This window comes from Zootoca vivipara, chromosome 6, assembly GCF_963506605.1.
Source record: "Zootoca vivipara chromosome 6, rZooViv1.1, whole genome shotgun sequence".
NCBI classification, from domain to species: Eukaryota; Metazoa; Chordata; class Lepidosauria; order Squamata; family Lacertidae; genus Zootoca; species Zootoca vivipara.
This window is the reverse complement of record NC_083281.1, coordinates 34,396,866-34,414,249: the sequence shown is the minus strand read 5'-3', so window position 1 is coordinate 34,414,249 and position 17,384 is coordinate 34,396,866. Positions and strand designations below refer to the sequence as shown.

The following is a 17,384-nucleotide window of genomic DNA, read 5'->3' as shown; positions in this document are numbered from 1 at the left end:
TTGGTGAGAGCTGTCTGCCTGTCTCTGACCCAGAAGGGACATAATCTCCATCTGCACCTTGGAGCCTGCACTCAGGAGGGCACATTATTATTGGTGTTGCAGAGTCCAGAATGCCGCGCTGTCTGCAGAAACATTCCTGAGGCCGAGAAATTGGTGAATGATGGGACTTTGGCTGGGCCTACCCAACAGAATGTCTGTGTTCACTGCACTTTTTAAATGGATTTATTTAAATATCCCTTCCTATTCCTTTTACCTTTTTGTATCTTGTTTGTGGCTCATACAGACCATGGGATTTGCATTGGTTTTTTAAAAAATATGTACTGCATTTAGTGGTACATTCAGCACAACAACCAAACACAGGCTAGTGGGCACAATAATATTTGTATTTCAGTTACAGCAGTTCTTTTTGTATGTACATGTATACACTTATAAATTAGCAAGTGCCCATTTTATGCAAACCTTGGTCGTTTTGGGAGCAGAATAGCATTGCAAAATTCAGAGAAGTGCACATTTTGAAGGATGGCGGTGTTTTGGTTTGCATTTCTGAAGTGTGGTTCACCTTTGAATGTGATCTGAATCAAATGTCTCACCCATTCTTACCTTGGACCAGTCACTATAAGTTCTTATTATGAAATCACTACTGCACATGCAGGCAATATTATGTTTTCCACCCCCTCCAACATCTACATAATATTACCAGCATCAAAATGCCTGCCTGTGTTTCTCCCCATCCATTCAGTCAGGATTTACCCTTGGTGCAGAAAATCCAATAACTTAATTTTACAGGAATAATTTGCAGTGTGAAATCCCCATCTGAAAGCCCCCGATCTCTCACCATCATCTACTTCACAGGGTTGTTGTGAGATTAAACTTGGCGAAAGGAGAAGTGGCATGTGACATCACCCTGCATTCCTTGGAAACAGAATAAAAATGTTAAACATACAAAAAATAAATAAAGCATTGGGGTGTTTATCTGATATGTCAGGCTGTTATCCTTGCCCACTCATTCCCCTTATGTTTATGAAGAGATATAAGCCTTACGCAGTAATCGCGATCCAAGGTTCCCCACGTATTAAGCGGGGGGGAATCCACAGATGCAAACGGCAATCCCCACACAACTTGATTGTTGAAATCCTTCTTCTCCAATTGGCCTGATTGCTCAATGTATGATCAAGCCATCCACTGAGCCCTCTTGTCTCGTGCTCTCAGAGACTAATGATGATGGGAGTCACGTGCTGCTCAGAGCGATCATGTGATCCCCGGCCATTGGAGACATCCTGCACGTATTGGCTCTGTCAGCATGAACCATTTTAAGATGTGCAAACAGTAGATGTCAACAAGAGGCAAGGCTGCCCTTGCTTAACTAATCACCGGAAGCGGAGGAGATTTGCAACTGTTATCTCTTGCGTTCATGACATCGGAGAGGCAGCCATTTGGCCAAGACCACCCAAAGAAACCTCAGGACAAAGGAAGAGCTAAGCCTCCATCCCAGCTGCCACAAACTATCTCCTCACCCATGGCTGGCATCAGAGGTTGGCACCGTCAAGATATTACTGGAGCCCTGACCCATTAAGACTGGGAGGGAAAACTTTTTTCAACTGCCATAGAAAAACTGGGACGTCTTGTTGTTCCCCACAAGAGCACGGTGGCCATTTGGGGCACCTTGTCTTGCATGATTTCGGGCCAAGATCTCTCCCTGGGGAAAGCGGTTTTTTTGGGTCCACAAACTTACACAGTTCACATGACACACAGAGGATTTCAGACCCAATTTTTTGGGCCATGTCATTTTGGAGGGTATGAGGCCATATTCCCTTCTAGGTGTGTGTGTGTGTGTGTGTGTGTGTGTGTGTGTGTGTGTGTGTGTGTGTGTGGTGCATGCCATTGGTGGGCATGGCCAGAGGCAAAAGAGGGTGAAACAACAAATGTTGATTTCACCTTCAAGCCATAGGCTAGTTTCTATACATGCTCCCACACCCATTCATTCATTCATTCATTCATTCATTTATAATATCTCTTTTCGTCCAATAGAAAACATTATCTGAGCAGGTTGCAGTGAATAATAATAAAATAATAATAATAACAACAGCAACTATAAAGTGGGATCCTGCAACCTGGGGCTCTCCAGATGTTGTTGGACTACAACTCCCATCAACCTCAGTCAGCATGGCTAACAGTCAAGGATGATAGGAATTGTAGTCCAACAAAATCCAGAGGGTGGCAGGTTGGGGAAGGCTGCCTTAACGTATGGAAATAAAACATATAAACAGGAAAAGGCAGCAGCAGAATAATACCAACATAAAATAAAATCAGCAACTGGTGATAACAAATGGTGAAAAGGATTTGAAAATCCCTAAATGCTTTTTAAGACCGACACACCAGGCATAGGAAGATGGTCTTCACTTAGTGGGCCTCTCAAAAAGGCTTTGAAAATCTAAATAGGATAGCTATGTTGATTGCATAGGGAGTATCCAGATTTAGGGAGGAGAAAGTGTGGGACAGCAGTAAGTGGAGAATGAAAATGAAACTCTTCTATGAGCAAATTAATCTGGCCCTTTGGCCTAGTATCTATTAGTGCACTTAAAAACACAAAGCACTGCTCACATAGTGTAGAATCAATAATCAGGCCAGAGAAGAGCCCTCCCCGCTCCCCCCCAGCATTTAAGGTGATATATTAATGCTCCGTCTGCACTATTTTATCAGTGCTGATTGACACAAAAGTCTTTGCTTGATACTGCCATCAGGAACATTCATGTGTGAGCCCTCAGGCTATCTGCACCATACCTTTTAGCTCTTATCACCTTGGAAACTTGCTTTTTTGTGTGTGTATTGGTTGATTATATCTTAAAAGCATTCAAGGGTTTGTTCATGGAAATTAGGAAAAGCAAAAGATTAGCTTTATTTGGAAGAGTTGATCTTTTTACTTTAAAGCAATCATTTACAAGAGTTCAGCTCCCTCCGTACAATTGTCAAAATGTGTTGTACTTGCAAGCACACAACTGCAAGATATGTAGAATCAGAAACCTGTATGACTACCTTTCATCTAATTACAGGTAGGTAGCTGTGTTGGTCAAAATAAAAAAAATTCCTTCCAGTAGCACCTAAGAGACCAGCTAAGTTTGTCATTGGTATGAGCTTTTGTGTGCATGCGCACTTCTGGTTTTCTGTCAACAACCGTGTGTCTGTGCTAACTGCAGATCAAGCCCAAGGGAAGCCCCACATAGAGTGCACTGCCTTGAGACACACTTTCTCTCCCTGAGCTACAGGCCTTCCCAAAATATGACCAGTGGGAGGCCCATTTTAAGCAGAGCCCCCCCCCGCCCCGCCTTACAGGGCTGTTACACTTTGGCGGCTAGTCGCATATGAGGTTTGAAATGCCATTGAGCTCTGCCCTTATCTATCACTAACCAGATGAGTTTTGCACTCATAGCAGCACGGAACATTCTCTGCCTTGCTTCATGCCTGCTCACCACTGATAAAAAGTTTGTTATCCCAGAAGCTCTTACAAAACTGATGTTGAGTAACTCCTGTGAACCGAGAACCTTGGGATGGAAAAATCCTTCGATGCTGGTCCTCAAAGCTACTTCTAGCCCTTTCACCCCTCCATCAAACGCAAGCATCAAGCTGCTGGCCAAAGGAGACCCCAAAGGAATGACTGTTTTCAAATGGCAGTGCCCCTCTGATGTACAAACACATGCCCATTGTAGGCATCTCAGCCACGGTTGCAGTAAGGGATAGGAGGCAGGGAGACATTCAACACACATTTAGAGGGGGGGGGGCGCTACTGATGGCTACTGGTATCTGGACATCAGTTGCTGAAAACCACAGTGAGAGGAAGAAATGGCTTTCAAAGAGAATTGGACAAATTCGTGGCGGATAAGGCTGTCGAGGACAGCTACTAGTCATGGGGGTTATGCTCTGCCTTCACTTGTGGAGGTAAGCATTACCAAGAGGTAATGCTTCTGAATGCTGCTACCAGTTGCTGGAAAGCATAGGGGAGAATGTTCTTGCAGTCTAGCAGTCCAGCAGGCTCTTCTTCTGCTCTTAAATGTTACTGTCAACACAAGCACAGAATGATGGGTTCTAGGAGCCTCAGCCTGAACAAGGAAAGCAGTTCCCCTGCTCCTGAACATGAGAGATGTGGCTTAGTGGTTAAGCACACTTGCTTTGCATGCTGAGTGTCCCAGGTTTGATCCCTGGAATCTCCAGGTTGTTGTTGTGTAGTCGTTTAGTCGTGTCCGACTCTTCGTGACCCCATGGACCAGAGCACGCCAGGCACTCCTGTCTTGCACTGCCTCCCGCAGTTTGGTCAAACTCATGTTCGTAGCTTCGAGAACACTGTCCAACCATCTCGTCCTCTGTCGTCCCCTTCTCCTAGTGCCCTCCATCTTTCCCAACATCAGGGTTTTTTCCAAGGATTCTTCTCTTCTCATGAGGTGGCATCTCCAGGTAGGCCTGGATAAAACTCTGTCTCAAACCCTGGAAAGCCACTGCCAGTCAGGGTCTGACTCAGTATAAGGGCAGCTTTCTACGCTCCTAAATCCAGCTTCTCATCTTCTGTTAAAAACCAAGTTTGTTTCCACAAGTGCACATGGGGCCTCACGTTTTGCAAGAATGCCATTGTACCCAATATAATAAGTTGGGCTGCGTGTGCTTACTGTATATTCCTGCGTATAAGACTATTTTTAAACCCAGGAAAATCTTCTCAAAAGTCGGGGGTCGTCTTATACACCGGGTCATATTTCTTATATGGCGAGTATATCCCAAACTCTATATTTTAACTGGAAAAGTTGGGGGGGTCGTCTTATACACCCAGTCGTCTTATACCCCGGAATATACGGTACTTGTGGTATCCACAAGTGTTTCTCCCATTGAAGGACACGAGAAAAAGCTTGCTGGATCAGGCCAGTGGCCCTTCTAGCAAAGCACCCTGTTCTTAGAGTGGCCAAACAGATGTTTGTGGGGAACCGGCAAGCAAGATTCAACCCCAAGAGCACTCTTCCTTCCTGTGGTTGTCAGCACCTGGTATTCAGAAGCATTGCTGATTCCACCTGTGGCATCAGAGCACAGCCGTTCAGGCTAATAGCCCTCTCCTCTGTGAATTTGTCTAATCGCTTTTTTAAAGCCATCCAAATTGGCAGTCATCACTGTCTCCTGTGGAAGCGAGTTCCATAGTTTAACTATGTGTTGCACGGAGAAGCACTTTCTTTTGCAAATGTGTCCACAGGCTCGAAGACGGTTGGCAACCCCTGGCTTCATTGATGTAGGCAAGAACTCGAGTTTAAAAACAAACCAGACAGATGTTTGGAAAAACCAAAAGGCAACTTTATTTCTCAAAAAAACAAACAAGAACTGGTAGCAAAGTCACAACACTGGTACAGTCAAGAGTAAATACATTTTTTAAAAAACACACATACCACAACATAACTTATACGGAGCAGAGGTCCCATCCAGGTTCCAGAGGCATCCAAGCCTGTATTGCTGGAGGGGTGGGGAAGGGGGAGAGGGAGGGAGGGGGGGAAGGGAGAATGATGGTGTGCATGGATTGGTTGTTTTTTTTAAAGTATACTTGATGGCATGAGATTTGAGAATGGTCATTGCACAGAGACTGGGAGAAATGTGAAAGGCAGTGGCACGTTCAGGCTAAAGTCACAGACACAGCCTGCTCTCTCCGCAGGCTGTGGGACCCTCTGCTCCCCCGCCCCACACTGCACCTCTCAAGGTGGAAACAGACAGCACTTTCCTAAGAAAGACCCACCTGAAACGGGACACATGATAATCAATCAACAGAACTGCATTTGGATACGGACAGGACCAGGTTTTTCGCTTCTTAAGAACAAGTGGTGAGTATCTAAATCAGCTCAAAAAGCCGGCTTGGGAAGAAGGGGGGGAGGGCAGGAGGAAGTGAGGAAAAGATCAAAACCAGCTTGAATAAAGAGTCGAGGCCTGCTCAGCTCAGTTTAGTCACGGGCCAAGCTAGCCTTTGAATTTCACAGTGCATTTGCTGCCTTAATGTGCAATACTGCCATGGGCAAAGAAAACGACCCATTATGCTTTATGGGGGCTTTGTTTCTCCAGGGAAGCTGAGCAGCAGGCTACTCTGGTGAAGCCACTTCAAATGTATTTCCCCTGTGAAAAGCGAGGGGGGATGACTTAACCTTGAGTCCTTGCAGAGTGCGGCCTAGAGGTTTAAGTCCTTGCAGAGTCAAGGCCCCACCCTCCGCCTACAAACACCACCACAAGTCTTGCTTTGCAGTGCAGGAAGTGTATGAATGTTAAACACACAGTGACCGTACAGTGTCTTGAAGCAGAGTTAACTAAGCAGCCAAACATAAACCCCAGCCTTTTTGTTTTTCCACCCAGGGAGCAATGTGTTTCAGTTAGAAGAAAGAATATCTTTTCCAGTCTCTCAAGGCATCTACAGAGTCAGTCTGGAAAGCCATGATCACTAGTATCTTGAGAATTTACAAAAGGGTGGCTAACCAGTGGCCCTCCAGATGTCGCTAAGACCCAATTCCCATCAGCCCCCAGCCAACATGGCCAAAGGGCCAGGAATGATAGGAGTTAAAGTCCAAGAGTGTGTGGACGGCCACATGTTAATCACCCTGCTTTGAAAGTCAGCATATAAACGCCAACACCATTCTGAACTCTACACAACCAGGGGAAATTTGAGAAACCCAAGGCTCTGTACCATATCTACTGCATTGGGGGGGACGGGACACGGATGGACTGGGAAGCCATGGGGCAGCCAATGTGCTGCCTTCCAGAAGCTATGGACTACAACACCCATCGGCCCCAGCCAACATGGCCAATGGTCAACAATGTCTGTAGGGCACCATGTTGGCTATCTTAAAATACCAATTTGTGTGCTGTAAAGCCAGTCATATGAGGTAGGCCCCAGCAAATGAATCCTGTGTACCATATCTTTGACCAACAAAGGCCGAAATACTGTTTTAGCTTCCCCGCCTATGCCAGCTCTGTGATATATTTACTTTTCCTAGGGCAGGAACTGGGGGACCTGTGGCCTTCCAGGTGTTGCCAGACTACAAATCTCATCATTCCTGAATATTGGCCATGTTGGCTGGCGGCTGATGGGAGTTGGGAGTCCAGCAACATACAGAGGGGTGCAGGTTCCCCATCCCCTGTCTTAAGGCTTGTAGCATATACTTCCGAAGTCTGGACTCATCACAGGGAGCTCCTAGGGCATATTTACAGCATAACCAACTCAGAGGTAATACAGGCTCTCTCTGACCTGAGCAAATCAGGCCTGGGAGGCAAAGTCAAAGAGGCAGCACTAGCTTTCAGTCAGCACCCCCACCCACCCGCCTATCTCATCCTTCCTGGTGTCCTCCAAATGCTCTGCGCTACAACTCCCATCAACCCTAGTCTGCACAGCTTGGTTGGCCGAGGCTGATGGGAATTGTACCGCAAAATAATCTGAAAGGCAACAGGTTGGGGAACACTAGGCTAGCTTGAGCAACTTCTGCCCATGCCAGTCTTTCATATATTTCAGGAATGCTCCCTACAATCCTGTTCTTCTTACCAGTCAAGCCAACACAGGCTGTTCATGACTAAAGTTTAAAAGAGGGGGGCAGCACATATACACAGAACAACCAAAACAATCTTGCGGGCATACTCCAGGGGTTTGGTACACGCAGTTTCATGGCAACAATCCAAGAGGTAAAAATTCAAGATTGTGAATATGAAAGGAGAAAGCGCCAGAACTTGATATGCATCTACACCACCTTTAGGTATTAAAACTTTTTGAAATTATGGACACTTAGTTCCTTCTTGAAGTGTAAAAAAAAACTACACCCACTAATGGGTTAGCAGTTTGGGGGGGGGGAAAGAGAAAAGTAGCTTAAGAAACCCAACAAGGGTGTGTTGTTGTTTGAAAAGTTATCTTTAAGGTTTGCTTTTTCACAGTTTAGTGATCTACTTTCTGACCAGGGAAATCGGTTAGGGCAGATACACATGAAGAACATTGTGTGTGTGTGTGTGTGTGTGTGTGTGTGTGTGTGTGTGTGTGTGTGTGTGTGGAGCATAGGGCCTGAATGGAGTCTTTCTTGGCAAGGGGGGACCCTCCTAACTTGAGATAGAGATGAAAAGCGCACAATGTAACATTAAGGCATGATGTTTAAATGCTCTCCACTCTCCAGTGGTCAGTGCTCTTTAAATACTTCCACATGTTCACATTTCTGGAGACTGTTTTGGCAACAGGTGAGGGTCTGTCTGCGCTATACACGCAAGAGAATGAGGTGGGAGAATGGAGCACACCACTTCAGCAGCCAGAGAAGAATCACATTTTTTTCATGCTAGCTCTTTACCTACAGGGACATCCATTTATTTACTGTAGGAGAGCATTTAAAAATGGCACCTCTCGCCTGCAATCTAAACTAGTGCAGAGCATTGCATGGCAAGTGTTACCACTTTATTCTATTGCACGAACAGATCAGGCCAACCTCTTTTGAAAATGTCTGTTCAGCCCCCAACTCTGGGTCATCTAGGCGGGCCCAATGTTTCCTAATCAAAACATAGAGGAACTTGTGGGCAGGGCCAGGAGGCTGAGAAAATAACAGCTCCATAAATGCTAAACACCCAAGTTCTGGGATCTGTGAGACAGCCTAAATGCACGCATGCACGCACACACGAGTTGGGAGATGATGCTTTTTAAAGGGAGGCAAGCACAGTTGGACATCCCTATCTATACTCCGATTTTCACAGATGCAGCAGCCTTCTGTTCTGGATCTGGTCCTTGAGAATCTGTATATTCCAAAACTGGTTTCCTCAGCTGAGAGATCTCTCCATCCCTGGCCAAGAGAGAACCTTGCATTTTGCCCACTTTGACAAGGTGAAAAGAAAAAGAAAAATCTGGCCAAACTTAATCACAACCTGGTATTCTTTTGCCCCGTGTGACCCTCTTTGAAGCCAGTCGCCATATGGAGTGCAGTGATCTCAGGCAGGAAACTAAGAAACGTAGTGTAGTCACCAAAATTGCAGTGGGGAAACTGCTTGTTTCATATTATTCTCAGGGCTCACCACCACCACCCCCCCACCTTCCAAAGCGTGACCTCCTCGAACATTCACAGTCCTACATTCAAAGTCCTGCAGCAGGTAGAGAAAGGAAAGCCCGACATTGCGGCAGAGAGATCTCTTTGGTTAATCAAGTCTTTGCCTCAGCTGGTCCAGCAGCGTTGTCGTTGCAAAGGACATGGCCACGAGATCCAACATTCATTGCACTAATCACCTACTGGGTAGGGGTGGGTGTGTAGGGGGAGGTATCTGAGAGCAGCCACAACAGGAAGCCACCACCAATTTCAACACATAACAGGCCAACAAAAGGGCATTGGCAAAACGAGCCTTCCAAGATGGAGGCCGGAAGCCTGGCCATCCAAACATGACCACCTCTCTTCCCTGCTGGTGGCAGAGCCAACAAGCCACACAGCAGGAGGGGGACGGCTCCCAAGTCTCAGCCGAGAAAGCCGGGGTTAGGCAAAGTTGGTTTTCACCCCACGTGTACAGTTTGGTCTCCTGCACCGCCCTCCTTGGCCGGTCGCTTGGCAGGAGATGCTCAGAACAGTGTCAAAAACGCCACACACAGCTCTCCCAAAAGTCACAGGGGGAGCAAGGTGACAGAAGTGTCTTTCGCAACGTAGTCCAGAAACACGCCTTTGTGTGGGGAGGGGGAGGCTCCCCTAAACAGCTGGCCTGCCCCCCTTAGGGACGGCAAAGGGGAGCAGAGTCCCGTCAGGTCATGTAGCGGGTGATGGCACGCAATGCATACAGCAGGGCAGCCTGCATGCGGGCCTCCAGCAGAAGCAGGTTGATATGCACCTGGAAAGTGAGAAGGGATAGGTCAGAATGGAAAGGGGTCAGAGAACAGAGTAAACATGCCAAGGCCCAGCAGGGACTACCGCTGATGCCTGCCTGCGCCCTGAGCCCTCCTTTTTAATTTTGTTTCCTTGGCAACTGGTGCTCCTTTCCCCCAGTTATAATACCCTGGCCTTTCCCTGGGGCATTGTGGGAAATTTAAATGGTGACACCCAATGGAGCCTTTGCTCAGAGCTCAGCATTGATTAGGAGAGCAGCAGATATATATATATCCAATCAATTTCGGAGACAAAAGCTCTTATGAGAAAAGTATAAAAGTATAGGCTATATCCAATACTAGTCCTGACTCACTGAATGTATGCATTACTAACTTAGGCCCATTTATTTCATGGAAGGAGAGGTGAAATTCAAACAGGAAATGAAAATAAATCAGCTATGGTAGTTAGTCATACCTCGGGTTATGTACGTTTCGGGTTGCGTACGCTTCAGGTTACATACGCGGCGGACCTGGAAGCGTTTACTTCTGGGTTCACCGTGCATGCATGCGCAGAAGCGTTTTGCGCAGTTCGCGCATGCGCAGAAGTGCGCTATCGCGGCCGTTCGGGTTACGTACTTTTCGGGTTACGAACGGCACCCCAGAACGGATCAGTACATAACCTGAGGTACCACTGTATTGGGACCCTCCCAGTGTTGTTGGACTGGACCCAAACCTCATCAGCCCAGCCAGGGCAGCCAATGGCCAGTGATGATGGAAATTGCTGTCACACGTCATCACAGGGTGTGTGTTGTATCCTCTGCTTCCCCGTCCCTGCTATCATTCTCTCAGCCGTGAGAAACTCAGACCAGTCCCTTGAGACCCCAGAAAGGGTGAGAGAAAAACAGTCCTCCCTTCTCCTCTCCCTCACCCCCCCAAGGAAACATCATGTGGCTTTACCTTTTCAGAATGTTTGAAATGCCTCCAGAAGTGAGTGTACATGCGCTTGGTGGCTTTCTCTGGATAGCAGGCCACGGTTTTGATGTAGATTTTCAAGCTGCGCTCCAAGAGCTGGTTCACCTCCCTGTAATCATAGTCATCGTACCTGGGGGGGGGGGGAAGCGCAAAGATGTGAACGTTATGGGGCTGCCTTCTATCGAGTCAGAACATTAAGAATGCGAGAAGAGCCCCGATGGGTCGGGCCAGCAACCCGAGCAGGGCAGCATCCTATTCTCACAGCAATCAAGCAGATGCCTAGGGGAAGCCTCCATGCCAGGCCTGAGTGCAAAAGCAACTCCCTCCGCAATTTCCAACAACTGGTATTCCAAGGCCTCTGGCGTTGGTAGCAGAACATAGCCACAAAGTACATCTAATCCTCTTTGAAAACCATCCAAGTTGTTGGCCATCACTACTTCCTGGGGGATTGAATTCCACAGTCTAAGCATGCACTGTGTGTAGAGATTCTCTTTCTTTGTCCATCTTCCAACAGTAGAGTCCATTTTGACTGGCAGCAACTCCCTGGCGTCTTCTGCAAAGGAGCCCTTTCCTGGCTCTGCTAATTAAGGTACGTTTAAACTGGAAGCACCAGAGACTGAGCCAGTGAAATTCTGCATGCAAGCACATGCCCTGTACCCCTGAGCTATGGCGCTTCTCAGAGAAATGACTTCTTTAGCCACACACCAACCAACAGCACAACTGCCCCTTCCCTCTTTGTTTAAGTCAGGGGGTGAGCCCCTGCCTAATTTCATAGGGGGTGGCGAAGAAGGGAAAGAGGGTGGGCAGAAAGAGAAACCAGCGGTAGAAAAAGGTTAGCTACCCCTGCTCTAGGGAAGCTGTTCCGTTCACATGGCAGATCCAGCCGAGGATATGACAGGACTAATCCTCCCACATCCCACAAACGTGCCTAACATCCGACCTCTCTATGAATTAGGTGACTCAACTCCCTTGAGTCACACCTGTTTGGCGAGATCCGTGCAAGGCTAGTCACAGAAATCAATCCAGCCAAAACACACAAAACTGTCAATCTCCTCCTTCAGCCCTATACTAAACAAAGCAACCAGTCTGAGAAGGACGATGAATCTCAGCAGATTTCTTGTGAACCAGGCTATGGTTTAGCATCACATGACTAAGCTTTGGGCTTGTGTGCTTCCTCCTCTCGCCTACGTGTCCTCCTTGATTTGAGGCAAACCATAGTTTGCCATTGATTGTTAGTTGACATGAACCAACAAACTAGGGTTTACCTGCAAAGTTTCTTACAATTTCTAATCCCACTTTTCAGACATTTGTAGTTTCCCAAACGGGTAAGCAACTAATTAAGCAAAATGCATGAAGGATAGATGGCGCACATGAGTACAAGACTCACCCACAAAGTGCCATGCCAGGCTATGGTTTGGTGCTACAAGCAACTTGATCCAATGCTTTCCTTTCTTAGAAGTAATCATTAGGTAATGTAAAGGTCTGGAAAGGTCTCAGGTTAGCCTTGATGACACACAATGCAGCGGGGAGGGGAGAGGAGGGGAAGGGAGAAACCAAAGTCTTACCGAATGCCGAAGACACAGTGCACATAATTCCAGATGGCCCTCCGGAGCATGGATGTGTCCACACCACTGTGCATGGCTATGGTGTTATATGTCAGGTTGTAGACCACCTGAAATTTTTCATCCAGCAATTGCCCCACATCAGGATATAGGCGATTGATGAGTGAGTAGCCATGGTCCTCCCAGGTGTAATCCTGTGTAGATAATGAGACATAAGGTGAGCCTGTTAGATCAAGCCCATGGCCCATCCAGCTCAACATCCTGTTCTCACAGTGGCCAAGCAGATGCCTTGACTTGAGCGCAACAGCACCCTGCCCACCTGCGATTTCCAGCAATTGGTAGTCAGAGGGATGATGCCTCTGACAATGGAGGTAAAGCATAGTCAATGTGGTTAGTAGCTGCTTATAGCCTTGGCTGCCATGGAATGTGACTTATGCTCTTTTAAAGCCATTCAAGTCGGTGGCCACCACCAAACAGCCTCTGTGCCACAAAGCCTACTGATGCTCTTAAGTGGTTTGCCAGTTGGACAGATCTTGCCCTGCACTCAGCTACTTAAAGTAGAACAATATAGTATTGTAGGATGCACAGGTACTAAGTTAATCTATCTATAAGATTTGAACTCTGGCCTCCAAGGTCACAGCCCAGCACTTTTACTGATACACCGCACTGGCAAATATTGCATATTACCAATCTGCTGGATTGCTATCAAAGGACAGAACTGGCAGTGTGTTTTGGAAGAATTTGGAAGAAGGAGGGGGGTTGGGAGAGACTAGGAACCTTCACACACAGCAGGGATTGTGGATGCATGCAGACAAGGTACCTGAGCTCGGAAAGTCGGGGGCGTTTGTTCTCCTCTCCTGGTGAAATCCTTGTATCCAAATTCTGGGTCCTCCACAAAGCACATCACATTGGGGGGCAGGGAGTGTTCAGCAATGTCTAGTGGGAATAAAACCCCAAGAAAGATTAATGTGAGAGCATCAAAAACACCTCCCTCTGGACAGTGCTTTCTCTTAAACCAGAGCAGGTGCTATGTGCAACTAAGCTGTTCAACTAGAATACAATTGTGTCCTAATATACACCCTAGAAAAATAAAGGGAGTTTGGCGCCTAGAATTATGCTTTATCACAGTATTTATTTTGCCAAGAGAGGACAGGAATGGCACGATAGTTTCCATCTTGCATGTGTATAATCCTTCCCTCACAAAGAGAACTTGCTCTCCTTTTTCCAGCTTCAGTGGCTAAATGCAGAACACATCTGTACTATACACGTAAAGCAGCATCGTACCATACCAAGCTGTAGTTTGTTTAGGGGTGCTGAGAGTTGTTAGGAGATCCCTATTCCCTGCAGAGAGCTACAATTCCCAGATTTCCCTAGGAAGAGGGATTGATTGTTAAACCACTCTGGGAACTGTGGCTGTGTGAGCGGGATTACCTTGTTGCACTAAGTTCCAGTGCAAGAGTCTCTACTTCCCTTTGCACAGTCTGTTTTTGGTTGTTGACAGCACAGTCACTGGGAGATCCCCCCCTCAAATCTTTTCCAAGTCTAGCAGGCCGTAGCACTAGGAAACTCTCCACTCAAATGGCCTGGGTCCCATCTGAGAACTTGCCTGTCTTACCCGAGGGAGTAACAAGCAGACTCTCTCTCTTTTCCATCTCGAAGCGGGTCTCCATCTCCTCCTGGGTGACTGCCTCCTCTTCCAGCTGGCACTCTTGCAGAAGCTTCATTCTCTCCATCAGCACTTCCACCTCCTCCATAGCATCTGAGCCCTGAGAACATTGGGACAGAAACCAGTCAGTCCTCGGAATGACGGCTGGAGAGGGGCACATTTGGTTTATAAATTTCTAAAGTGCTTAATTGGGGAACGGCCATAGCTCAGTGGTACAGCACCTGCTTTGCATGCAGAGGGGTCTCTGGTTCAATCCCCAGCATCTCCAGTTGGGGGTGGGAATGTCCCCCTCCTGAAACCTTGGAGAGCCTTGGAGAGCTGCCGCCAGTGTGTAGACAACACTGAGCTATATGGGCCAATGCTCTTTACTTAAGAGCATTGCTTTTTTCGGGGGGGGGGGGATGCAGGGGTAAGCATACCCCTAAATATTTTGTGAATCTAAGTTTGGCCTCATTGAGGGGCAGTATTTAAATATGATTAGGAAAATGAGAGTGTCTCTAAACATTTTTAAAGAAAAAAGCACTGCTTAAGAGTATAAGCTTCCTAAAATAAATCTCTAAAGTTTCATAAGCCATTCTGGAAGCATTTCAGGCTGAAAAGCAGGACAAAGGAGGCTTTCAGGTAAGCAGATATATAACGTGGAAATCACAGCACTCCCAATACTCTCCAAGAATGGACCCTGCCAGTTTTTGGTGCTGTTTTCTACTGGGCTTTAAGGGCCCTCAATGCATTGAGAAATATGGAACCCCCTCCCCTCACTGCCACTCACACTGGAACTGTTCACTCCATCCTCCGAGGCCGGACTGCTATCACAACTGCGTGGCGAGGGTGGCCGAAAGACGTGGCCTCCTTCCTGGTCAATCTCCAGATTGATGCCGCAGCCAAAGACGAAGGATGCAAGCGAGTGGTAATGTGTGAGGAGCACCAGAGCCTGGATGAGTTCTGCCAGAGACCAACTGTTGTCGCCTGTCTTCAGGAGCACCTGTTTAAAGCAAGCACCACCACATTTAGCTCCATGCATCAAAAGAAGAACTGCTCATCTTTAAATGGGAAATGAATAATATTTTGCTTAGAACTCTGCTGTCCATAAGGCTGGCAAGGCTGCGCTGCGCTTCCCAAACAGCAGGGCAATGGGTTTCAACAGGTGGGCGGGGCAACCTACCTGCCCCCCATCTGATGTCATGTGATTGACAGGCAGGTTGTCTTGCCCTGTGGCCTGCCATTAACAAGAAAATGGGGGAGGTTTTTTTTTTTGTTTTTTTTTTAAAAGCAATGGCCTTATGAATCAATACACTTTCCCCTGTGGAGTTCTCAATGGATGTTCGCACAACTCCCAATTCCTTCCTTCCACGCTCAGTTACTCACCTCAATGTGTTCCTTGGTAATCAACCAGGGCCGGTGGGCCAGGATCTTGTTGATTTCGTTGAGGTTCCTCAGTTTCTGTGGGGCATACTGCAAGCCTCGCAGCCACTCTGGGTCCCCACCCACCTGCAGGAACTCCCCCATGTGGAAGCCAACCAGATAGGAACACTGATGTCTTGCAGCAGCCTGAGAAAAAATGGGGTAACTTAGTAAGAGGAGTAACTCATAAAGAAATGCCAGGGATCAGAGAACATGACCACATTAGCAACACGGGACCTAGATTTGGGAGAAAGCTTCCCACTGGGCAGTGCTTAATTTCTAAAAACAAGGGATACACAGGAAGCAGTTTTCTACTGCCAATATCATCGGCCCTCTATGCTCTCTCCAGCTTGGTGCCTTCTAGATTGCTGGGTTCCTAGCCAGCTCCAGCCAGAGTGGCCAATGGTCAGGGATGATGGGAGTTGTAGTCCAGCATCATCTGGAGGACAATAGCCTGAGGGAAGCTGGTCTACACCGATGGACAGTGGCTCCACACAGGTTCAGACAGGCATCTTTCCTGGCCAAATGTGGAGGTGCCAGGAAGGTAACTGGGGACCTGGCCTTCTGCATGACAAGTACACATTCTGCCACTGAGCAGAGGTGCCACTGAGGTGGACCCAAGTTAGTCATGTACCTCAATTTCAATGGATCTTCTTTGAGTAAGACCAACATTGAATGCATCCCTACGGCTATAGGGCCACATCCGCACCAACTGAAGCACGATTATTACCACTTTGTTATGGCTTCCCCCAAAGAATCCCGAGAACTAGAGTGCTGTTAGGCAAGCTCTGTCCCTCTCACAGTAATATTATTTCCCAAGTGGCTTAACAATTCATTCTTCTTCCTAGAGAATTATGGGAATTGTAGGTCTAGGTGGCCTAACTCAGCACCCTTTGCTAACTACAGTTCCCAGGATTCTTGGCCAGACGGACGGACGGACGGACGGACGGGGGGGGGACAATGACTGTTTAAAGAGATATGATACTGCTTTAAATGTGCAGTGCAGATGGGGCCTCTAAAATTCTAGGTCTTGCGAGGGAAGTCTTTTCTTTTGCCTAACTGCCAATCACATTACTTTTAAAAATGTTACATTTATAACTTTTATTTGATTCTCATTTATAATACCTTACTTTCTGATGTTCAGATGCTATTTTGTTTAGCTGTTTTCTATGTGGTGCTGTGGGTTAAACCACAGAGCCTAGAGCTTGCCAATCAGAAGGTCGGCGGTTCGAATCCCTGCGACGGGGTGCGTTCCCGTTGCTTGGTCCCAGCTCCTGCCAACCTAGCAGTTTGAAAGCACGTCAAAGTGCAAGTAGATAAATAGGTACCACTACAGCGGGAAGGTAAACCGTGTTTCCATGTGCTGCTCTGGTTTGCCAGAAGCGGCTTTGTCATGCTGGCCACATGACCTGGAAGCTGTATGCCGGCTCCCTCGGCCAATAATGCGAGATGAGCGCCACAACCCCAGAGTCGGTCACGACTGGACCTAATGGTCAGGGGTCCCTTTACCTTTACCTTTTATCTTCCACACATTTTTGTAGCTTATTCTACGGTGTAATGTTTATTTTGATACTAAAGAGGATTCAGAGGACTTATTATTTTGATACTAAACAGGATTTATTTCGATGCTTAGCCGTGTTTTAGGGAATGTAGAAATGATCTGGGCACTTTTTGTATTTGCTGTGTATTTAAGACATTTTAATCTATGCCATAAACTGCTCAGAGTTTTGTTTAAATATAAGCAGCATGTAGGTTGCTCAAATAAATAAAAATACAAAGTGAAACAGTGATAGAAACAGCCACTCCACTTAAAAAACAAAAAAACTGCCATTTTGTGGGTGTTGTTGGTGAGTAGCTGCCTAGGCCAGGGCAATGCTATGGCCACTGGAAGGATTAGAAACAACTCTGAGGTAATTCAGTCATAATTCAAAATGCAGAATCTAAACAGGTGCAAGGATAGCTAGGGAATAGAAGAAGA

General features: G+C 46.9%; 1 protein-coding gene across 4 annotated transcripts in view; it reads right to left on the bottom strand.

Annotated features, from left to right (window-relative positions):
* Positions 1–5,300: 5,300 nt before the first annotated feature.
* SESN2 (sestrin 2) overlaps positions 5,301–17,384 on the bottom strand; it is a 60,973-nt gene continuing 48,889 nt past the window's right edge. For all 4 annotated transcript variants that reach the window (XM_060275768.1, XM_035117536.2, XM_035117535.2 and 1 more), the window contains 7 exons: positions 15,371–15,553; positions 14,775–14,987; positions 13,955–14,105; positions 13,160–13,275; positions 12,343–12,533; positions 10,763–10,907; positions 5,301–9,831 (listed from right to left, as the gene is read on the bottom strand). In XM_060275768.1, the coding sequence (XP_060131751.1) occupies positions 9,745–9,831; positions 10,763–10,907; positions 12,343–12,533; positions 13,160–13,275; positions 13,955–14,105; positions 14,775–14,987; positions 15,371–15,553 (1,086 nt within the window). In that variant the 3' untranslated portion in view covers positions 5,301–9,744. The remainder of the gene's footprint in view (positions 9,832–10,762; positions 10,908–12,342; positions 12,534–13,159; positions 13,276–13,954; positions 14,106–14,774; positions 14,988–15,370; positions 15,554–17,384) is intronic.